Consider the following 23,678-nt stretch of genomic DNA (forward strand, 5'->3'; position numbering starts at 1 on the left):
AGAGGGATATCACCATGAACCAGGACTGACACAAATCTGATCTTAGGGATTTAAATGAGGGGTGATGTTGGAGCTCATTCACCAAGATCTTATTAGGAATATAACTGAATCTATTCTTAAGTTGTACTTAAGCCCCCTCGTTGGATTCATGAACATGTTTGAAAATTGAAAATTGTTTCTTTCTTCTTAGATTAGTTTTATGCCAATCTCTTCATACCATACCATTTTATTTCTAAAGCACTTTAAAAACAACAGCTGACCAAAGTGCTGTACAATAAATGTAAAAAAGAAAAAGAGAATAAAAGCATAAAAACAGGATTTAGGTGTTAAAGAACCTGTAACTTTAACATGCTTTACCCTTCAGCAGGCTTGAAGAGGATAGCATGGCACACAAATAACAATCGTTTTGCAGAGCTCTGAATTTTATTTTACTTGGAAATCAGTAGTCTTTACATAACTATCATTAAATATTTATTATTATTTATTATTTAATTATTTATTGTAACTATTATTTAGAGTACAAAGATCTTGCAGAGCATGTAACAAGCTTCTCACATTTTCTGTCAGTATTTTGATGATGATTTTGTGTTATCTTGCACCCCTGATCGTTATGGTTTTGTTTTCAGGCACTGAGTTTGTGGTTGTGGAGGACTTGTCCTGCCTGGACACCAACGCCATCATCCTGAAAGGCACCACTGTCCTGACGTACAAGCCCCGCCTGCTGGACAGACCCTTCTCTGGCAGCCTGGCAGGAGTGGAGGTGACATGACGAACACCGCTGCTTTATTTTCAGTTCCTTCTGTGGAATTATCTCGACTTTCACTGCTACAGAAGCATTGTTAGCTATAGAAAATGCCACCACCCTTCTCCTGCTCTGACCTAACTAGTGTAGACTGATCTCACTACACAGCACCATGTGTTTAACGCTGCTGGAGTGTGTGTCTTACTCGGTACTCAGAGTCTGCTGTCCCCTGCAGGTGTTCTCATGTCGGCTGGGCAGCGAGCAGGAGACGGCGCTCTCCATCATCGACCCTGTTAACGTTCAGGTGGATCTGTGTGGGAGCCCCACATATCAAAGCAGCTCTGGTCTCCTGGATGCCTTCAACGTGGAGGACATCCCACCGCTGCTGGAGGTCAGGAGTCTCTCCACAGGGTTTTGCTGACGACATTTGATTTCTTACTTTTTTCCCCCCAAGCTTTTTAGGATTTGTGAGACACTTCAGGAAAGGAAAATGGTTTATTATTAAATAAAAAAAGAGCATGTGTGAATGTAATACCGAAGAGACTTTAATGGGAGACGTGGCTGTTTCATTGGGGGTGTTTTTCTGTGGCAGATTCAGTTTCCTGCTCTGGACATCCGCCTCTCCTACAACGACATTCAGCTCTTCTTAGCCATTGCGAAGTCCATCCCTGCAGCTGGAGCTGCACCTCCACCTCCCTCTGACTCCACTGACGCCTTAGATCCTCCCAAAGACAGTTTCAAGCAGAAGACGCTCACCCTCATAGGTATGAAGAGGACAGCTAGTTGACACTGTATCCTCTTACAATCCTTAAAACTCCTTCAGATTACTGGCGCCCCCAAGCACTTTATAATGACAAACATTTTTCAGGAACGGTAGTGTGTAACTCTTTAGGTAAATTGTGATGGATAGCATAAATTAAGTGATCCACAAAAAATTGTCAGGCATTTATATCCCATCCAGGAGGTTTACAATCCAGCCACAAAATGTAGTGTTAATTCATAGACTATATAGTAAATTCACAATGAGTGATCCATGATAACACCATTATTTATCACATTTGTGTAATAAAAAACTATTGCTATCAGTACCAGACCTCTATTTTGAGCCAGAAATGATGATGATGCTACTTCCTGTCAAACCTTCCACCAAACCAGTAGTTCCCAAACTTTTTCTGCAGTGCCCCCTTTTAAAATAGTCTTTAGTTTATTGGCTGCTTCTTCATTAACTACGGTTAAAAACCATGTCAGTGGCAGTCAGGGAATCATCTGTTTCTCTGCTACAGTGTGAGGCATTTTAAACCAGGAAACTGCAAACTACTTCAGATGAAGTGAGCTTTCGATGAGATGGAGGCTGCTTTAGTTAAACTATTCTGCTATTTACGACAGTTGAGTCAGTGTTCAGGATGAGACGTTCCCAAGTGGTGTTGTACCTTGTTTGGCTTCATACTGTCAGATTCTGATATTTTGCAACATACAACACACTGTGGTCTGTCTTCACAACCCACCGTTTACCATTACCGTTACTGGACCAGAGATTTTGATACAGGCTGCTGTTGAGTTATCACTGTATAAAAGCTTCTTTATGATGCAATCTTTTCCACCTTCAGAAACCCAGCTGAGCCACTTACAGGACCTTGGTTTCAGGAAAGAGGACTGCAGAGCAGCTCTTGCTCACTGTAAAGGTGAAGGAGTTTTTTTTTTTTTTTAACACTCTTAGTCACCCGTACTAACCTCAGTCTGGACCCAACAACATGAGCATTATTTTGTGAAAAGTTATGTAAACACTGATGTATTTGTCCCATAGGCCAGCTGGACCAGGCTGCTACATGGCTGCTGGAGAACGCTGAGAACATGGCAGGACATCCCAGAACCAGGGCAGGGTCTGGCACCAGCAGCCACTCAGCTCCTCTGTCTGGGGTGGAGATCAAGGCTGAGAGTGTCTGTATCTGTTTCATTGACGATTGCTTGGACTGTGACATACCACTGGCAGAGCTCACATTTTCCAGTAAGTCTGACTACTCAATCAAGCAAAAATTTTCACAGCTCAGAGGCCTCTGTGTGAACTGAGTCCAGACTACTGACATGACATGTTATAGCCACCCAGTTCTTGTAGATCCACTTTTCATTAGCACAAAGTGAGTGACACATGGAGAAATCTCAGAAGCTATCACGTATATAGTAACATTTAAAAATTTGGACACACTTTCCCATTAAATCTAATGGGTAGGTTTATCTGAACTTTTGACTGGTAGTGTACACCAGCTCCTTTTACACCTGCACTGCTTGAATAGCTCCTCTGCTGCTTTCCCAGAACTTCTGTGGTAACAATCTGACTCAGTTAGACCCAGAAACCCATCCTTATGACTTTTAACACCACCCAATGTGAGCTGTTGCTGCATATTAACACATGCACTGAAAGGGTAGGTTAATTTAGCGTCTTATTAGCTATTCAGGAATCTGATTTAAATAAAGTTAACAGTGTTATTTCCATCACAAATACAGATACTTGTCCATCAATGTTAAGCTTGTACTGGTAACTGAGTGGCCAGCAGTGGCAAATGAGAAAGTGACTACATATTCCACCTGGGCAGTAATTTCCACATCTAACATGTCTTCTCCTTAGATTATCTATTGTCCTGGATGTGCGTTAGCTTTGGAGAGGCTAACAACTAGCTTCCCTTTATTGGTGACCTACCAGACTGAACAGTCCCTCTGCTTTCTATTAGCCATGAGATGCTGGCGTTAGCATTGGGCAAGCTAGTAACTAGCTGTTAACCCACTGGTTTAGAGATTGTCTTAGCTAGTCATGAGTTTGGGCTGGCTGGGCATTTGCATTGAGTGGCTGGTAACCATTATATTGATCCTAACAGCCAACTAAATCTACTGATTCTGTTGTTAGCATAGCAAAGCTAATTTGGTTAGCTGTTTCGTTAGCAGGTCTTCTTTTCTGTTTAGTGGCAGATCGTGTGGTATGCTACTACCATTTAATGTTGACTCCCAGTATAAACTAGTGTCTTAAAAAAAAGACATATTTGACCTCACTGGGACTTCCTGTTAAACTGGACAAAAATGCTAAAACTTGTATATTATAAAAGTGCAAAACAGAAATGCCAGAGCAAACGTGTGGCACATTTTTCTTCTTAATTTGTGGTAGGGTAGTCAGTAAGTGCTATTTAAGTTGGATTATGTTATTTAACCACTTGACCTGCTGTTATGGCACAGTGTTGAGTAAACTGTGACTTTATGAGGACCGTTCTCTCATAAGTGATAAATATCACACACAAAGTTGTGAATGACTGCCATCAGACTGATGAAGGTGCAGATGTTATTGATGTTGGGTCTGAAAAAGTTTTTTACTTGCAGGGCTATATGTGCTGCAGCGTATTGGTTCCACCCAGGAAGGTAATGCCAGCTTCACTCTGTCTGGAGACTACTACAACAGAGAGCTGTCAGGTAATCACATGTACATACAGAATTACAGCATGTAAACTGGTCTTTTATGACCATGAAGTCAGTAAGACTTCATGTTGGTTCAGATCAATATCCCAAATATTTCTTATTTATTTTTTTGTTTTTGTTTTTTTTTTTTCCTGTGTGTATCAGGTTGGGAGCCTGTCATCGAGCCCTGGCCCTGCTTCCTAAATTGGCAGCAGCAGGCCGCTGGTCGCCTCCACCCTCCACGTTTCAAGATGGGAATTCGAGCCAAGCAGAGACTGGATGTCAACATCACTTCTGTCCTGCTTGGTAAGTAAAAGGAGGGAACATCAAGCTAAACCGTGTCATTAATGGATTTAAAAGTTCCTATGCAACTGCAACATTTTTGACTACCCCTCACAGAACAATACAAAACTACCAAGAGCTCCTGGATGGCTGACTACTGTAAGGAGGAGGAGCAGAGCCCCAAGTCTTCACCCCCACTACCCTGGATTGGCTCCTCAGTTGACCCACCCAGCTTTGGACAGAGTGAGTTCCAGCCACCCAAAGTATAAACAAAACCACCAGTTAACACAGCACGTACCAATGAGAGCCAACATTTACAAAGATTTAACAGCTTAAGATTAACCACATATTGAGGCGTGCATTTGAGAGGCAGAAGATAGGCAGCGATGTACTGATTGAGAACAAGAACGTTGTTTAGACACTGAATCATGTAAACCCAAAGAGCAATCACAGACTTTAAATGATGGCTAAGTGCTGACAGAGGGAGATACATGTTATGATTTATCCTGTGAAGAAGCTTGATGAGCTGCTTTGTATGGAAAATTTTTTAGCTCCTATACAATCTGATGCTCATCGGTCTTTCTTAGAAGGATTATACAAATGAGAAATGAGAGAAACAGACTACTACAAATCTGTCCTGGTCTCACTTACATTCACCTGGACATCTCTACAGTGCAGGAAGGACATGCTTTAGAGTTTCCGACCTTCCACCAGCTATACAGGCAGCAGTGCAACACCTCCACATTTATAAAAATGTAGGAGTTCTTTCAAATATAGAGCCAGAAGAAGAAACTCCCCCAAGCTCCAAGCCCTGACACAACTGACCCAATTTTCTTTCTGAACTGATGTAATGAAGTAAAAAAAAAATGTCTGGTTCAAAAATTAGCCACATCTGCAGTTTTGTTTGGCCCATATTTGACCTTGAATTATGGTGTTTATTCAATGTAAGGTCGGCTCCTCATATTTGAGCAACTTCTGGCCCCCAAAACGCTTGCCATACTCCACATCCAGGTAAACAGACATCTGGCCCACATAACACTTGCCAGTCCCATAACTGAGCCATAAGCACCAAAAGTAGCCTGGATTAATCTCCTTATATACTCCACAATTCTCAATTCTGTTGTCAGTGTGACAAAAAAACAAGAAAAAGGTTAGTTTTGGTCCAGTAATTTCATACTTGACACGGAACATCCATGGTGGGGTGTCTTTATATGCCACATGTGCTGTATGGATTTTCGTGCTTCCTCACCGCGTCCACCAGCTGTTCTTTAAAACTATCCGTTCACTGTTGTTGAATGACAGTGGAAATGACTACTTTTTTGCATTAAAGGAACACTGTGTAAGAATTACTGACATCTAGTGGAAAATATCGTCATAGAAATTACTTCAAATGCCAAGCACAGTTGTGAATGGATGGTGGCTGCTAGTGGCCAAAATTCTTCCAGACATACATATGTCATTCTAAGAAAGAAAAAAAAAGTTATTTCAGTAAAGGGATTAGATACCAATAGAAACCGGTTTTAATATGTTACATTTTTCTGTAATTGACCATTAAATGTGTTACACCCTGCGCCTTTAACCACACCCTCTTAAAATTCCCAACCAATCACACAATAGTTCGTGGACATCACACAAGAAAAAAGCTCTTCTGGGTGATGTGCTGAGAACAAACTGCAAGAACTCCCAAAGCAGAATAAAATAACATCTATCTGGGGTGGCTCGGTGGTGCTTCTGTGACTGGAAAACCAGTCCAGTTCTGAGCTTGAAACAACAAAAGCCCCAAACCTTGACTGGAACCAGGAAAGTGTTGGTTCTCCATCCCGATGACTGAAATCATCTCCTGTAACTAAACTGGATTTTTCTTTACACTACAAACCACATCTGTTCTGCACACAGACTGATGAGAACATTGAGGTGTTTGAGGGGTCAGTCTGAGCCATGCTGCACCCCACATCTTTGTTTAGCAAACATGGAGGTGTTGCAGTGCTGCTTGTGGTTGGACCTCAACCCAGGGTGCAGCTCTCCTTCCTCTCTGATTCATCTCTACTTGGATCTTTCTCTGAGAAGTTTAAAGAGCCCTCGCTGAGCAGGAGGATAAGATCTAGTGATATGTTGGGTGGGATGTGCTGATTACTTGTTGAAGACCTTCTGAACCTTTTAACCCTGTTGTGTGTTGCCTCTGCATGTGTCTTTGTTGTGTTGTTGTCCAACTTTCTCTCTCTGTCAGGTGCGCCTCTGGCTCACCTTAGAACTAGGAGCACAGCCAGCTTGACCTGCCTCGAGCAGCAGATTCACTCCAGAGGTACAGTTCAGAGTTTAGCTTCTCCAGCAAGCCTCAGTCATCACATCCTAATAGTCGTCCTGTAGAATTCAGCCAACATCACAGGTGCTGGATTTAAAGCAGTTTTTTAATATTTCTAAAATTAATGGGGCCTTTTTTTAATGATGTCTCTGGATGAGTCAAAAAAGATGTTAGCAGATGTTGATCCACCTACCCATCAATTTGCTATACCAGCCAGATGTTATAGGCAAATGTCTGACTTTATTCTCTCAGATAGATACAATTACATATGAACACAAGCACACATACACAGAAATGAAACATAAGTACCCCCCCACCCTCAATTTCCCCATTTCTCTCTCCCTTCCTATTCTACCCAAACAAGAACTCTAACTGCTATTATCTGTCTCTTAACTGAATGTAGGTATAACAGTACTAATAAAATTACACATAATGAACATCTGGGTTGATGCTGGTGTGAGGAAACAATATCTTGGGGATCCATCCTCTCCAGGAGCCATCCCATCCTTGACAACAGCTGGCACCACCACAGGAACCACCCTAATCACTGCAGGCCGAGGTCCACACCACAGCCATAGTGCTGCAGTGCAGGACCCCAGCCAACAGCAGACCAAGCAGGCAGAGCCCTCGGTGTGGTGGGTCCCCATGAGGAAAACACTGGAGTTTAAAATATTAAAAAGTTTAAACAAAGATCAAATACACATAAAAACAATAACTGATTAAAGCAGAAGTTTAAAAGATGCATAAAAATGTACTAAAATAGTACGAAATAAAATAGACTAAAACAAAGAAATTAAAATAAATAACTACATAAAAAATAAACTACTAAAGCACATATAAATAACTGCAATAAAGATTCAGTTACAGCTAAGCTAAAAAGGTGGGTCTTGAGCTTCTTTTTAAAAACAGCGTCTGCAGCCCTGAGGTTCTCTGGCAGGCTTTTCCACAGACGAGGACCATAATGGTGGAACGAGGCCTCGCCATATGATTTAGTCCTGACTTTAGGAACAGCTACAAAGGCAGTACCTTTAGGGCAGGAGTGTCCAAAGTCTGTCCTCGAGGGCCGCTGTCCTGCAAGTTTTCAACATTTCCTGCTTCAACACACCTGACTCAGAGGAAATAGATCCAACAGTCAATTAAGTTTTGTATAATTACCCATTAATTTGAGTCAGGTGGTTTTGGAGCAGGGACACATCGAAAATCTGCAGGATTGTGGCCCTCGAGGACTGGAGCTGGACACCCATGCTTTAAGGTCTGCTAGGTCACATTAATAAGAAGGCACAAAAGCAGCAAGTAAATAGTTTTAGTACAAGAAGACAGTAAAAACATTAACCCTGAACACCTAAATGTATTTACAATTGTCCATTCGTCTATTTTCTATACCATTTATTCCAATTCATGGTCATGGGGAAGCTGGAGCCTTTGCCAGCAATTAGCAGGCGAGAGGCAGGTACACCTGGACAGGTCGCCAGTCCATCGCAGTACCAACATGTATGTACAATTTTATGAAGAAAAAAAAATAGATAAATAAATTAATAAATCCATAAACAAAAACAGGCAAAAAGGAACAAAGAGAAAAAGACTGAAATAAACAAAATACAATCAAATATTAAATAAAAAGAAAATACAATACAATAAGAAGTAAGCACTAAATAACATAAAAATAAATACACAAATTAGAGTAAATAAAACAAATAAATGAATTTTATTAATTTATTAGATAAATAGAAATATTTTTTTTTTCTAAATTTGCAACAACAGGCAAGGGGTTAAATCCTTCATGCCTGAATTTATTTATGGTTATATAAAAGCAAAATAAAAACCTTAAAAAAAAAAAAGTAAGCATCACAGGGTTAAAGTCAGTTAAACAAAATAAAATGACACAGTTACAAGTCAGACAGAAAAATGAAATGAGAGCTCAGCTCCGTGTGATGTTGTGCACATGCGTGAGCATTTTGAGGCGCAGCAGGCCCACGACTGGACCCCCACATAGCTGCAGCCCTGCTGCTGGAATGCAGCCATGATGGACTTCTTGCTGCAAGAACCCCATCTGGTGCTTTTTCTGCTGGGAAGTAATCACTGACGATGTTTCAGTGATTCTGCAGATTGATGACTGGTCTTTTAAGTTTTTTACAATTCACTTGAACTGCATGAGCTGCTTTTTATTTTCTGCTGCATGTTCAGAGGGGTGTACTTCAAAGCAACACGAGTGTGGTGCATGTGTTGGGATTTATCTCAGAATATCCAGCCTCTGGAATAAATTGGACTGAAGTGATTTCCACGTCTCCATTATCGCGCAGTCTGAGAGCTGAATGCTGTTGAGCTGCAGAGCAGCTGTTTCATCAGAAAGTTGACTCGTCAGCAGCAGCAGCAGCAGCAGCAGCAACAGCAGGGTTGCTTTCCATTCTGACTTCCTGTTCCTGCTGACAATAGCAGCAATGCCTTAAAGTTTCAGTCCCCTTGTCTGCTGCAGAGCTGATGTAATCACTCCTAAGATGGCAGTTAAGTGCATTACAGCTTTTTTTGGTACTATGATGGAATATGAATGATTTAAATATTTTCTCCTTGTTGTAATGAGCAAAGACGTCCATTATGATGATAAAATAGTGCAGTAATGGAGGCTGCCGAGTCAGGATTACAGTATAAAAGGACCTTTATTTTAGGTAATGACTATGTCGTAGGTAAACAATTTATTTAAGTTATGGCTGGTAAAGACTTTACATGATATATTGTGAATTAATCTTTATTAACACCTCCACCCTGTTTTTTTGCCTTCGACATTTGGTAGCCTGGTATGTTAACTTAAAATGATGCAACAAAAGTTGACAGAATTTGTGAATGAGACGGAAACGTCAGAAGTGACGTTAACAACGAGGGAATAAAAATCACCAAATTATTTTTGTAGTGGAAAAAAAAAAAAAAACTAAAAATTATTAATTAAAAAAATTTCCCCCTCAGAAAATTATCTTGATTACCGGAAAAGCAGCAAAGAAAATTATTTTCATTAGAAAACAAAATTGTTAACAAAATGAAACAAAAATAATGTAAATTCTGTAATGTAATAGTGTAAATTTATACTTAATAAAAGCAGAGTAGAAAATCATTTTTCTTAAAATATTTAGTCAGAAAAATAGATAAGAAAATGTGTAATTAGTTCAGAAAGACTGAGCAGAATAGTTTTCATGTGAAAGTTTATTAGTTTAGAAAAACTAACATTTCTTATTGGGAAATAAATTTAATTGGTTCAGAAAATATTTTTTCATGTGAAATTATGACATTAACCTAGAAAAATAGAGAAGAAAATGGTTCAAATTATACACATTTAGAAAGACAGGAGACATTAATTTTATTAGAAATATAAATTCAGTTAGTTCAGACAAATTAACGGAATTATTTTTAATATTTCAGAAAAACAAAGAATAAAATTACTTTTATTGGAAAAATGTCATTTTATCATGTGAAATTAGAAAAACAAATTTTATTTATTAATTTCAGGTGAATGCGATACGTTTCCGTTCGGTAAAATTGGGCCCCCACTTATTTGGAGCATTAACAGCAGAACAGCAGCAGGGATGTGCAGCCGGCTGCTGCTTTGTGTTTGCTAGGTGCTTTCTTGGGAAGAAAAATAAAAGTTTCTTAAAAGGTATAAATATATAAGAATATAAAACGGCTTCTACTGACTTCAGGCAACGTTTTGCTAAAATTAAGGGAATGTATTTTAGTTAGTGGGTCAACTTTAGTATCTTTTCCACCGAGATTGGCATAAAATGAATTAGAATCCATCTTTGAGGTGGTTTTATCGCCCAGCCCCGAGTTCAGTTGGAGCCCATCTGTGTCGAACTTGCTTTGTCGTACACCGCCTGGTATTTGTGAATCCACTGTAAGTGTAATGTAATCTGCTATAACCATGTTTCTGAAAATGTTAGGACACTGTGTGCAGATCTTATTAAAAGGTTATCCGAAGGATATTTGCTGATTTTGAATCAGATTCCAGCAGCAAGGTAGAGGCGAGTTGGGAACCTGTTAATCAAGATGTTTCCCCTGCTTGGTAGGTGTAGGAATCCAGCTGCTCTGGTATTTTCTGGTGTTTTCAGGCGTATACATGCAGAGAAACGTGAAGACTTATGCTTCCGCTCCTCTTTACTTCTGAATTCTTCATCATTAAGGTCAAATGGTTACCCTCGCTCGAATCTTCATCTTTTCCAATCTTTGGCATGCTTTTCTGGAATCTTACTCAAAATGAGCATGTATCCAAAAAATAGAAAGTTATCTCCGTTGTTTCTGAGCTGATTTAAAAATGAAAACATTCAGATTTTATACCCAGTGTCCCAATATTTTACTGTATGTTGTTAGCAGAGTGTGTAAACTGAATCTGAGTAGTTCTCATGTTTTGTTGTGTTTAGTGTCTCGTCTTTAATTAATGGAATTAATGAACTGTGTATCCGTTTAGTGTCCTTGTGACTGTATTTATGTAAGACAAGCCTCAACTAAATGTTCTTATGTGTGTTTTTGCATGTTTTCTTCTTTTTCTCATTTGTTTGTTGCATTTAATGACATGGGTTTGTTAAGATCAGACAATGACCCTCTGATGAAAAGGGACACATTTATAAAGTGAAATTGCTATAAACTTCAGGATCAGGATCTTTCATCTTTAAATTACAATCTGGATAAAAATGTAAATAAAATTTCACTATTTTTAAGTTAGCTGGCAGGGCTGAAAGGTGGGAGTCTAGCACAACAGTTCACTGTTATTGAAGTCCAAACCCAGGATGAGATGAGCTTCATTGGATGCACTACAGCAGCTTGGACAGGCTGTGAACTCACTGAGATGTTAATATAACACACACACACACACACACACACACACACACACACACACACACACACCAGCATCTCCATGTCTGGGTTTTTGTTTCTGTTTCCAGCAGATGTCAAGCTGTCAAAGAGGAGGCAGCCGTTTGTCCCATACGCTCTGCGCAACCACACAGGATGTACCATGTGGTTCGCCACTTTAACCACAACTCCCACCAGGTCAGTCCAACCGTAACCCTCTTAACGTGCAACTAGCAGGTTTATGGACAGACCTATGGATGTTGTATTAGTTTATAATGGTGATGGGGCTTTCAGGTGGATTTATAGTGTTTACTGGATCTAAACTAGAGATTTTAGATTTTGTTGGTACGATTATGTCCAAGAAATATCCTGATTTTATAATTATGATTATTATGTATTAAATAATTTCACAACACTAAAAATGTAAAATCACATGAACAATCCTCATAGGTTTTTAAGTTTTAGTTATTTCTTTCTTTTGATGTCAGCATAACAAAATAATAATATAAAAACAATTAAAGAAAACCAAAAGTCTTAATTCTATCTAAATTTCCTCTGCTATGTAAAGAATAAATAAATCCTACATATTAACTCTGGATTTTTCTCAGAGAAAACAGATGGAAAAGGCTACAGGACCTCTGCCTGGACTTGAGAGGCTTATTTCTGGAAGATAGGTTATAAAATGGTTTTAAACAATTCTTTTGGACCTGAACACAGAATTTAGAAACCCTTTAAAAGTCTATTGCAGCGCCTTGGTGAAACATATTTGATGTATTTCCTGCTTTAACTCCAACTTTTTCGTGGCATTCTGGACAGCAGGGGTTCTTGAGGGCCACTGTCCTGCAGGTTTTAGTTGCTTCCCTACTACAACACAGAAGAAGAGCATTTACATGAGTGGTAAATTGAATATTCTACTATATAAAGAAGCTCTTGATCTGATCTCCACAGGGTGGCGCTGTCTCACAGCAGCAGTGCAGACTCCATCTCAGACGTCCACAGCTCAGGAACCGATGACACCCACAATGTCAGTCAGTGGAGGGAGGTGCTGCCTGGAGAGGAGATTCCCTTTGAGTTTGAGGCCCGTGAGAAACTCCGTCACCGGTACCGATCACACTCTCACTCAGCTCCTGTTCATTCATCTGTTGACTGGTTTGGTTCAGCAGCAGAGCCACGTAGTGATGATGTGCGACTCAGCTTCCAAGAAGTGAAGAGTTAACAGATATGGGGTGGGATTATTACCACCTGACATGTCCTCCCAAGTCCTGGTGATTAGTGACCTACATTATCAGTGATGTACATTGTGCTTTCTAATCTTTGCCGCTCCGCTAGTTTTAGCTGGAATCTAAATCTTTTTTTCCAGTTATAGGTTATACGTTCTCAGCTCTGCTATTCTGTCAGCTAAATACTTTGTAAAGTGTCACCTTCATGATCAACATCAGCGTGAGGGCCAGACGCGTTGCTGCCGATGCAACTATACAGAATGAAACAGATTCAGTCACAGTCTGAGCTCCACTGTGAAACACAGAACTGCCTCCGTTTAATTCTTGGACGGTTTTTGTGAGTTGATTAGTGGTAAAATCAGGATTACTGAAGATGAACCAGCAAACAGCCCAGAATCAGAGAGGCTGCTGTCATTTCCTAAAGGAAGTGAGGGGGAGTTTTTGTGATCTGTGTGTATTTGGGATTGTGAGAAAGACTAAATGGTGGTGTAATGACCCCCTGCTGCTTCATCCTCCTCTTCAGACACACTCATGAATTGAAGCTCCACCAGCTGCTGGTTCGGGTCTGTGGATGGGAGCAAGTCAAGCCGGTGTCTGTGGACAAAGTGGGCATTTTCTTCCGTTATGCAGCTCCAGACAGGAACAACTCATCGAACACTGTGAGCACAACTCGCACACAGCACGACAGTCCAGATTTAACAACATAGTTTTGGAAGATAAACGTTTCTGTTCACCCCTCTTCACTGTCCCACAGGTGGGCAGCCCTATTAGCAGGACCAACATCATCCATCCACATGTTTATGTAAGTCTGCTCAGTCTTTCATACTCTTCAGGGTCCTTGTGCAGACAGGATTCAAGTCCATATTTTTCCTACTCCATTTGTTCCCCCTAAATGTGCCATTGTTTGTAATGAGCAAAACTCGTAAAGTCGCTTCAGGCCACTTTATCAGAAAATAAATTCAGTTTTTTCAGATATTAGAAATATAAAGATAAAATCAGGCACAAATGCATCACTGTTATCATCATTGATCTTTTATCTCTGGGACAGTTTGAGCTTCATCTCAGCTGATGAGATGTGGACCGGCTGGAGTCAGAGACTGTTTGATGGAGGTCGAACTTGTTCCTGCGCAATGCCTATGCAAATAGCCCATTCTTCCTTATACCCCACATAATATAGACACAATCCTACCTAAGAGAGCAATATTGTTGTTTAGAAAAGTCACAATCACGTCATTATTAAAGAAAATCTACAATATAATCACATTAATGTTTAAGCGCCACATTCTATGGATGCACAATAATTTAAGGCTTGTTGTATGAACACATTCTGCCATATATATCTAGTCACACAGCCTCCTTCTGAACCTCATCACACGGCATGATGAGTGGCTGGTGAGTCCATCATCATGTCTGTTACTTCTAGGCCCTTTCACGTCAACAGTCTATGGAAACAAGTATTTAGAAGAAGTCAGAAGCTTTATGTTTGTGTAGACTTTGAGTGGAGAAACAGCTTTCAGACAGGCAAGACTTGAGATTGCAGCAACAAGATCCAGTGTAATCTATGAAGATGCAAATCAGCCGAAGGTATAAAAAGCAGGAGAAATGAATCAGTTGTTGCTTGGTTGACAGTGTCAGATTTAGGCTGAGAGGAAATAACTGGTGTTGTGATGTGAAATGATGGAGATGAAGAGCAGATGATGAGTATGAGGGAGAAACTCGCATCACATGAGTCGGATGCATCTGAAGCGTGCAGAGAGGCAAGTCAAGTTTGTTTGTATAGCACGTTTCATACATTAAAATAATTTAATGTGCTTTACATAATTGAACACATAACGAGAAACAATTAAAATCATATTAACACCTAAAGAAAAGGGTGTGAAAAATCTTAATAAAAATCATATAAATGACTAAAATAACTATGAAAACTATTCAAAGCAAAGAACAGTCTAGAAGGTAAAAGACTGCAGATTTCAGGCATAGGCGCACGAGAAAAGAAATGTTTTCAACATGATTTAAAAGTTTCTATGTTTGGTAAAAGTTTAATCTCCACTCGCGGTTTGCTTCTCCATGTTTAGTCTGGATGCTGGTCTGGACTAGCTGACCTGAGTCCTCGGATCTAAGAGCCCTGCTAGGTTTATATTCTCTGAACGTATCACAGATGCATTCTGGGATTTGTAAACTATCATTTGGGTTTTAAAATCTATTCTGTGACTGACTGGAAGCCAGTGTAAAGATGTTAAAACTGGTATGATGTGTTCAGATCTTCTAGTCCTGGTTAAAACTCCAGCAGCCGTGTTCTGGATGAGCTGCAGATGTTTAATGATCTTTTTGGGAAGTCCAGACCATGAAAGACCATTACAGTAATCCAGTCTTCTGGAGATGAACGCATGGATGAGTTTCTTCTGGACAAAACTTTTTATTCCAATGTTTTTGAGTCAGCAAAAAGCTGCCTTGGTGACAGCTTTGATGTGGCTGGTAAAAAAGAGATCGGAGGTTAACATCAGATGAAAGCAGCCAGTTCCTGATTAAAGTGATAATTAATCCCACTTACATGATCGTAATATGTGTGTGAATCTCTGTGTTCCCTCAGTTCTCGGCCCTGCCTCCTGTCAGGGTGGTATTTGCCATCACGATGGAAGGAAGTGCCAGGAAAGTCATCACTGTGCGCTCGGCCCTCATGGTGAAGAACCGGCTGGATGTCCCAATGGAAGTCAGGCTTGACAGCCCCTCAGCACCTGACAGTAAGACACTGCTTCGTTTGACTTTTTAAAATGTTTTTTAAGCCCATGCAGATCTTTGTCTTTGTGGCCTGTTGTGGGACATTTTCATGAAGCTTTTTTTTTTATTTTTGGTTTGCTTCGATAGAACCGGTGGTGTTGCCTCCTATCCTGCCTGGCCAGGCTTTAGCCGCCCCTCTGCACCTGACGTCCTGGCGGCTGCAGGCTCGACCCAAAGGCATGGGCTTGTTCTTCTGTAAAGTTCCCATCCACTGGACCAGCGTGGAGCGGCCTGGAGAGATCAGCAGCAGTAAAAGGGAGTGTCAGTCTGCAGACATCGATGACAGCCTCAAGCGTAACTTCAGGTAGAAAACGTCAGCTAAAACATTTCCACACATGGACTGTAATCCTGAGATGCTCTGCACTTTAGTTGCTGCTTCCCCACATCTGCCTTTCCTGTTGTTTTTTTGCATTTTGCAGGTTTTGTGTGGTCATCAAAAAGGAGAACTATCCAGAGCAGCAGCCTGCAAAGAGGCAAGTTTCTTCTGGGGGTGCACATCAGATCTATCGACAGCCAGGCCACACCGTTTATCTGCTACCCACCATGGTCCTGGCCAACCTGCTGCCCTGTGATCTCAGCTACTACATCAAAGGGACAGCCATCAAAGGCTCGCTGAAGCCGGGAAAGGAGGCCGTGCTTCACTCTGCTGATACCTCACAGAACATGGAGCTGGGTCAGGAGCCACAGTCACTGATGGATGTTTCACTCCTGAAGATGATTATATCCTCGCTTGTGGTTGTAATGATATTTTGGTTTGTTTTTATTTTAGGAGTCCTGCTGGAGAGCTTCCCTGTGTGCAAAGAGCTGTTGATTCCTCCTGGCACTCAGAACTACGTGGTACGCATGAGGCTGTACGACACCAACAAGCGTCTGCTTTGTCTCACCATCCGCATCATCCTGCGGGCACAAGGAGCTCTGAAGATCCTGATTTCTGCTCCATATTGGCTGATCAACAAGACTGGTAGTGTTTGTATTAACAGTTACAGTTAGACTTGGCTTCTGGTTCCCATTTACTAAAGCCACTTTCTTTTCCCAGGCCTTCCCTTGATATTCCGTCAGGATAACGGGAAGATGGATGCAGCGGGACAGTTTGAGGAGCACGAGTTGGCCAGAAGCCTCAGTCCATTACTGTTCTGTTACACTGACAAGGAGCAGCCTGCTATGTAAGTGTGTCCTGTCACTGTGTTCCTGCCCTCAGGTTCTACTCCATAGAGATGGTGTTTCATTTAATCCAACTTTTCCAGGTGTACAATGCGGATTGGGAAAGGGATCCACCCAGATGGTGTTCCAGGCTGGTGCCAGGGCTTCTCTTTGGATGGAGGAAGAGGAGTCAGGGCAGTGAAAGTGATCCAGCATGGCAACAGGCCTGGACTCATCTACAATATAGGCAAGCTGCTCTGCTGCAACCTGATCCTGGACATAATCACATGATGTCTCACTGTGTAACATCATCTTATGATGATTTTTCTCTTTTCTCCCCCCTCTCTGAAACGCCACACAGGCATCAGTGTGCGCAAAGGAAAAGGGCAGTACAGAGACACTCATATTGTGACCTTTGCTCCACGCTACCTGCTGGACAACCGCTCCACTCACAAACTAGCCTTCGCTCAGAGAGAGTTTGCAAGAGGAAAGGTGACAATGAATCGCAGGATGTGTGTGTCGTGCTGGTTAAGATCAACTGGTTAATACAATAAATTCAAAGCCTCCAGTTCTGTTTTTAACTGGAGCTTTAGTTTCATACATTTCTAGAAAAGAAGAAGAAGAAAAAAACATCATCAAGAGATCTCTGGGCCTTTTGTTTCACACACCAGGGTTTTTTTTTTTTTTTGGTGATATATTTGTAAATTTAGAATTCCCATGTTTTATGTGAGCTTTCCAGCACATTTTGTGGTCAAGTATCACACCTAAGAACTTATTTTAATATTTTTTCTGTGACTAAATCATTTGTTTTTGTTCAAATCCTAATTTAAGTTGACTCATTTCTATCATGACTGCCTCTGACAACGGCTGCAAAAACAACCAGTTTTAAAATTTTTGATACATTACAAATGTCATTTATGAAGTAAATGAACAATTTGGGGTTCATTTTTTCATTTGGTATTTTTTTTGTGTGTGTTGTAGGGTACATCCAACCCTGAGGGCTACATCTCCACCCTGCCAGGTTCCAGCGTGGTCTTCCACTGGCCCAGAAATGACTACGACCAGCTGCTGTGTGTGCGCCTCATGGACACGCCCAACTGCACGTGGTCAGGAGGCTTTGAAGTCAACAAACCCAAGTCGTTCCACGTCAACATGAGGTCAGGCAAACAAATGTGGATTATCTTACAGCAGCTTAAGGAAGTGTGTTTGCTTTTCTCTGTAAATCAAAATTAATTCTTCATTAAGGAGGCTGTGGATGACATCATCTGAGTTAAGTCCGCCTTGATTTTATATCCATACATCACGTTGGGATGTTGGAAATGGTGCCTGAAGTCTGACAGCTCCCTCTGTATGTGTTCAACCTGAGTTTGGCCCTTGTGTTACAGCCCACATTCAGTACAGTTTGGCTGCCTGTGCAGAATATAAATGACCATTTTTTATGCTGATGACAGTCAGCTGTACATGCTTATAAAACCCACAGAAACCAGCAGCCTTTCAACTCTCACAGCTCGTCTTTCTGACGTTAAATCCTGGATGACCCAAAAGTTCACGGATGAAGTCAGAGGTCATTCTGCTTGGTCCCCAAATTCTCTCACTTCTTTTCTTTCCATTGGCAGTCTTTCATGTAATATCAAATCTTCAATCAAATCAAAATTTATTTATAAAGCAGTTTTCATGCAAAAAATAGTGTTTTACACAATAAAAACATTTTTTGCATATTAAAAATACAAGTGTCAGACAACCAAGTTTGTAACCAAACAATTTTAAAAACACACACCTGATAAAAAGCTCTTTTGCACATGCACTCACTCACACACACACACATGTAAAAAATAAACATCTGGCTTGACGCTGCTCTAAGGAAACAATATTTTGAGAATCCATTCACACTAAGAGCCACCCCATCCATGAGCATGGAGGCCGTCAACACAGGATCCACCCACGTCAGGGCAGCCACAGGGCTGCAGTGCAGGACCCCCAGCCACCCAGACAAGGGCGATCACCATGGCAACGACCCTGCCGACTGCGCAGGCAAAGCTCCTGGCGTGGAGGATTTCCTTGAGGAAATCACTAAAGTTAAGAGTTAGATAAATAAAAGTAACAGGTATAAAGTATAAATGAAGGATTAAAAAAAAAACTGTTTATTTGGGTAAAACCAAACAATAAAAATGGTATAGAGAGAGAGAGAGAGACATGTCAATAGGTGGTATTTAAAATGAAGAGATAACTAAATAATTCAATATGTTAAAAATATATTATTAAAACAGTGATGAAATAAATTAGATAAAAGAAAAACAAAAGCCATCATCACCCAAACTACTACAATAACTGAAATCAGGTCTTTTCTATAAGCTGCTGACTTACTAAATGTCATTCATGTCAGTCAAGGTTCCTATTGTCACCTCCAGTTATTTCAAAACTGTAGCAAGACTCATGGCCAGTACAAAATGTATGATTACATCACTCCTGTACTTGCTTCATGTTAGATGTTGTATTGATTTTAAAATCTTCCTGCTCAGCATTAAATCCTTAAAAGGCCCCAACATCCACCTCAGACTTACTGACCTGGTGTGTTTTCTCCCGAACACTGAGACCCACTTTAAACTTTTCCCAGACCACAGTTTGTGGCAAAAGAAGCCTCCATTTTATGAGTCTGCACTCAGACTCATAAAATTTCTGATCTCTCAAAAAACCTCCTAAACGCTCTTGTTTCAGAGAACTATGGGTATGGGTGAGATAAATATATTTCATATTTATTATGTAACTTTGTTGGGTTGGATGCTATGTAGATGGCATCATCTTATTATTTTTAAACTTTTATATTTCTTTTATTTATTAAAGTGAATTCTGCCGTAAATTTTTACTGGTTCATGTTTTCTTTTTTACTGTTTTTTATTTCATTGTTTAGAAAAGTGCAATTTAAATAAAGTTTTTTAATATTATGTTGTTTCTCTGAAAAGGGACACACTGGGAAACTGTTTCTTCCTACGGACAGAGATCACCCTGAAAGGAGCCACCTACCAGATCTCCTTCACTGACACCGACCAGCTGCCTCCGCCGCTCCGCATCGACAACATCTCTGAGGTACATCGTTGGACAGCTTCTGTCACACGAGCTGTGAAAACAGCTTCATTTAAAAAAAGAAGCACCTGCAAACACAAAACCTACCTGTCAGCTCAATTCAGCTCACTGGCGTTCATCTAGAGTCACACTAGTCATGTCAGAGCACTTTGAAACCCATGTTTCCACAGCAACAGTGGAGAGAGAATCCTGCATCAGAACCAGAACCATCTGTTTAACATGTGTGGAGGCTGAGAGGAGAGGAAAGGGTAAAAAGGAGGAGGACAAGAAGCCGGTTCAGGGAGATGAACTCTACAAAGAGACACACATGCAGAATGTTTGGACGGTATATCGAATATACTAGATATGTCCCAAGTTATCAAGTATATCAAGTGGTTATATTGCCAATATGGAGTACAAACTGTGATTTTCTTTGGAGTTTGGTCCCACTTACAGCAGACATCACACTCCCCCGCCCATCCAGAACATTCTCCTGCATCAGGCTAGATGGAAGCTGAATGCAAGACAGACGACTTGGTTCAGGAGAAGAACCTGTACTAGATCTATCACCTGGCAGTGGTTCGCGCTTCACGAGGAAGACATTTAACAACACGTGGTTATCTGTACAAAGTTTTACAACACTTTACGACACATGACAAAGACTGCAGCACCACACAGACTACATCTCTCAGCTGGCCTGGGATGAGCTGGTGAATGTGGCCGGGGAGAGGAAAGTCAGGTTTCCCTGCTAAAACACCGGCCCCGCGACCCGACTCCGGATAAGCGGCAGAAAATGGATGGATGGATAGATGGATATGTAAAAAAAAAAAAAGCCAATAGTTTCCAACCTAATGGCAAGAAAAATAGATGAAAAAATTGCCGGCACTTTTAGTGTCATTATTATCTTGTAGAAATTCAATGCGATTATTCCATGAAAAAAATGGAAAAACTGCTAAAAACCTGGATTTGTTTTTATTTCTATATTTAAAAACACAGTTGTTAGTTCTTTACCATTTTAGCCATGCATTAAGAGGTCCAGAGAGCCACTTGCAGCTTCGGTGCCGTAGGTTGCAGACCCCTGGTGTATGCTATCATGGACACCTGTGTAAAAGCCGTTTTCTAGTATATGGATGAGTAAGGATCAAAGATTTCTAAATTATAACAGTGAGTCATTTAATTCAATAGAATATATATAAACATGATATAATAATATTTGGCCACATTGCCCAGCCCTAACATGCTGCAACCTTATGGAAATACACAGAGAGAGAAAAACCACACTGATGTGATGTTTGAATCCCCGCAGGTGCCCATCCAGTTCTGGCAGCATAGTGTGGCCGACATCCGACTCCACACCGAGGTGAAGGCCATGTCGGTGCTGGACTACGCCTGCGATGAGCCCACTCTGCCCCCCTACCTCACACTCACTGTGAAGGGTGCAGGGTCCTCAGAGGTCACGGCTGACATGAACTTCTTCAGAGAGTACAACAAACTTTACTATGAGAACTTCATCTACATTGCAGCGACACACACCTTCTCACAGTACGGGCCGATGACTGACTGAAAGAACATGAATGTCTCTCTGTGCTGTGTGTGAAGGATTCAGCAGCTTCGTCTTTTTTGTGCAGGAATGATGGGAGGAGACCTGTTGGGAAAAAGCGCCTCGTGAGCTGTGCTGAGCTGGTTCTTGATGTGGATACCAAGACTCAAAGGGTCATCCTTCGGAAAAAGGTATGAGAAAAATAAAAAGGACAGATTTTCACTTCCTAAAACTTTATTGTTTCAAATTCAGAAGAGAAAAAGTTTAGATTTTCATCTTTAAAAGGAAAAGTAGCTAAATTGTCAGTGTTAAGATGCGTAAAGCTTACAGGCTGGTTGTTGTGCAGGAGCCGGGGAAGCGCTCCCAGCTGTGGAGGATGACTGGGACGGGGATGCTTTGTCACGAAGGCTCATCTCCACCCCAAAGTAAGCCAGCCCAGCCGCGGCCTCTGGACTCGTCCTTGGTGCTGGACATTGCTGGGCTTGCAGCTGTTAGTGACAACAGGTTTGTCTCCGGAGTCATTCACATCGGCTCATGATCATGACGCTGGTCACTGACTGCTTATTGGTATCTCTCAGCTTTGAGCCATTGATGTTGCGAAGGCCGGACTCACGGCGCAGCACGACCCAGACGTGGCACTTCAGCTCTGGCATGCTGACCTGCGGCCTTCCTCGGCTGGTGGTGCAGGTGCGATCATTCATAAATATCTCATGTGGTTCATCTGCTCTGTGCACTGCTGTGTTTTGGCTTCACCCCCATTGTTACCTGAACTGTATAGTCCTTGCTTTCTACCCAACAGGTGAAAGGTGGAGTGGCAGGCCTGTATGATGGAGCAGAGGTGGTGCTGGGACCAGATTCTGGTCTGCTGCAGCCTGGTCCTGAGCAGCAGTTCATCAACCAGAAGATGAGGCCTGGATCTGGGGTGCTTTCAGTACAAGTGCTGCCAGATGGACCCACACGTGTCCTTCAGGTGAGCACAGAACCCTGTAAAAGAGATTTCATTTCTGGGCTTCTGTTACATGTAATGAATATTAAGAAAAACAAGGCAGTTATTGACCTGAGAGCTCACAGCACAGTCACCCCACTCATCCAACCTGAGTGGCACTTTTATTCTCAGATACTTCAAGGGAAATTAAAATGTTGTAGAGTTTTTTTTCTTTTCTTTTCTTTTGTTTTTTAATAAAAATTAAAAAAAAATACCCTGCTATTTTGAGTGCTCCATTATGAAAGGAGCCCTTACAACCAAACCAAACCTTGCCATTTCTGGGTCTCCTTCAGTTGCAGGTCCATATGAGAGTGGTACAGTACTGTTTAGGCAACAAACAGTGCAGTCCATTGACTGGGGGACAGAAAAATATCACTTCTCACAAAAAACAAGGAGTTTAGTTGTTTCACTTCACCGTTACGCAATGTTAGGAACATAATAAGAAAAAGGCTCCTGTTCTTTGTTGTGTCGCGTTCGATGCTGTTGCCGTATTATGACACCATGCTAGGCATTTGGGCTAAACCCGCCAAGTGAGAGTCCGAATTTTACCACTCAGTGGAAACGGGGCTACTGTTGTGTCTGTGCACCCGTCCACCAATGGTTTTGTATGTATATGTGGATAAAGGAGCATCCCATGTTTTGTTCTGTCTTTTTTTAGATTTGTAAACAAAGGAAATAAAAAAATAACATAAAAAAAACAAACAAAAAAAACATTTTGACATCTTTCATATTTCTCTGCTTCTTATAAGATGTTAAATGGTGGGCATTAATGATAAGCCCCTGTTAAAATCTGTGATGTTTAAATTGCACCTCTTTGCAGGTCAGCGACTTCAATCAGAGGAGAATGATCCGGAGCTCAGCCAGCACAGAACAGGACAAGAGCAAAGAGGAAGTAACGAAGAAAGAGCCTGAGCAGGAGCTGGAGGTAGGAGTGACTTCGTATTCATACACTTACTCACCTCCCAGGTGTCTGATGTCTGTGACAGTTTTCCTGCATGTGTGCTCATGGTTCAACAACAACCTCCCATCATGTCCTCTGACATCCTCTTTGTGTTTCTGGACAGGTGTTGGTGACCTTGGAGGAGGGTGTGGGTGTTTCTTTAGTCAACAAGCTTCCCGAGGAGCTCGTCTTCACTACGCTGTCAGGTGTTGATGTTCACTTTACTCGCACCGCTGCCAACGAAGTGCTGGAGCTGAGCATTCAGAACATCCAGGTAAGCTCACCACACCTACCTGCTCAAAGCCCACTTATTTTTTTTTACGTTACTACCAGAAGCTTCTCATGACCACACAGCGCAGACTCAGCCTGCTTCACACCAGCAGGAACAAATTTTGTTTTAATGTCACTGCGCTGGCTT

The 23,678-nt window shown here is 41.3% G+C and overlaps 1 protein-coding gene across 5 annotated transcripts in view; it reads left to right on the top strand.

The window, feature by feature from the left end:
* vps13d (vacuolar protein sorting 13 homolog D) overlaps window positions 1-23,678 on the top strand; it is a 71,170-nt gene that overhangs the window by 39,104 nt on the left and 8,388 nt on the right. For 2 of the 5 annotated variants that reach the window (XM_042002960.1, XM_042002962.1), the window contains exons 32-60: window positions 627-760; window positions 978-1,133; window positions 1,335-1,506; window positions 2,350-2,424; window positions 2,547-2,747; window positions 4,106-4,195; window positions 4,346-4,486; window positions 4,580-4,705; window positions 6,690-6,764; window positions 11,690-11,795; window positions 12,546-12,698; window positions 13,341-13,476; window positions 13,572-13,619; window positions 15,408-15,558; window positions 15,683-15,899; window positions 16,015-16,268; window positions 16,365-16,556; window positions 16,632-16,758; window positions 16,840-16,982; window positions 17,097-17,227; window positions 17,717-17,892; window positions 19,696-19,819; window positions 21,102-21,337; window positions 21,424-21,526; window positions 21,682-21,839; window positions 21,914-22,022; window positions 22,135-22,305; window positions 23,141-23,245; window positions 23,385-23,534. In XM_042002960.1, coding sequence (XP_041858894.1) covers window positions 627-760; window positions 978-1,133; window positions 1,335-1,506; window positions 2,350-2,424; window positions 2,547-2,747; window positions 4,106-4,195; window positions 4,346-4,486; window positions 4,580-4,705; window positions 6,690-6,764; window positions 11,690-11,795; window positions 12,546-12,698; window positions 13,341-13,476; window positions 13,572-13,619; window positions 15,408-15,558; window positions 15,683-15,899; window positions 16,015-16,268; window positions 16,365-16,556; window positions 16,632-16,758; window positions 16,840-16,982; window positions 17,097-17,227; window positions 17,717-17,892; window positions 19,696-19,819; window positions 21,102-21,337; window positions 21,424-21,526; window positions 21,682-21,839; window positions 21,914-22,022; window positions 22,135-22,305; window positions 23,141-23,245; window positions 23,385-23,534 — 4,160 coding nt within the window. The remainder of the gene's footprint in view (window positions 1-626; window positions 761-977; window positions 1,134-1,334; window positions 1,507-2,349; window positions 2,425-2,546; window positions 2,748-4,105; window positions 4,196-4,345; window positions 4,487-4,579; window positions 4,706-6,689; window positions 6,765-11,689; window positions 11,796-12,545; window positions 12,699-13,340; window positions 13,477-13,571; window positions 13,620-15,407; window positions 15,559-15,682; window positions 15,900-16,014; window positions 16,269-16,364; window positions 16,557-16,631; window positions 16,759-16,839; window positions 16,983-17,096; window positions 17,228-17,716; window positions 17,893-19,695; window positions 19,820-21,101; window positions 21,338-21,423; window positions 21,527-21,681; window positions 21,840-21,913; window positions 22,023-22,134; window positions 22,306-23,140; window positions 23,246-23,384; window positions 23,535-23,678) is intronic. The other 3 variants (XM_042002961.1, XM_042002963.1, XM_042002964.1) reach the window with 3 other exon arrangements.

This window comes from Melanotaenia boesemani, chromosome 13 (genome assembly GCF_017639745.1).
Source record: "Melanotaenia boesemani isolate fMelBoe1 chromosome 13, fMelBoe1.pri, whole genome shotgun sequence".
NCBI classification, from domain to species: Eukaryota; Metazoa; Chordata; class Actinopteri; order Atheriniformes; family Melanotaeniidae; genus Melanotaenia; species Melanotaenia boesemani.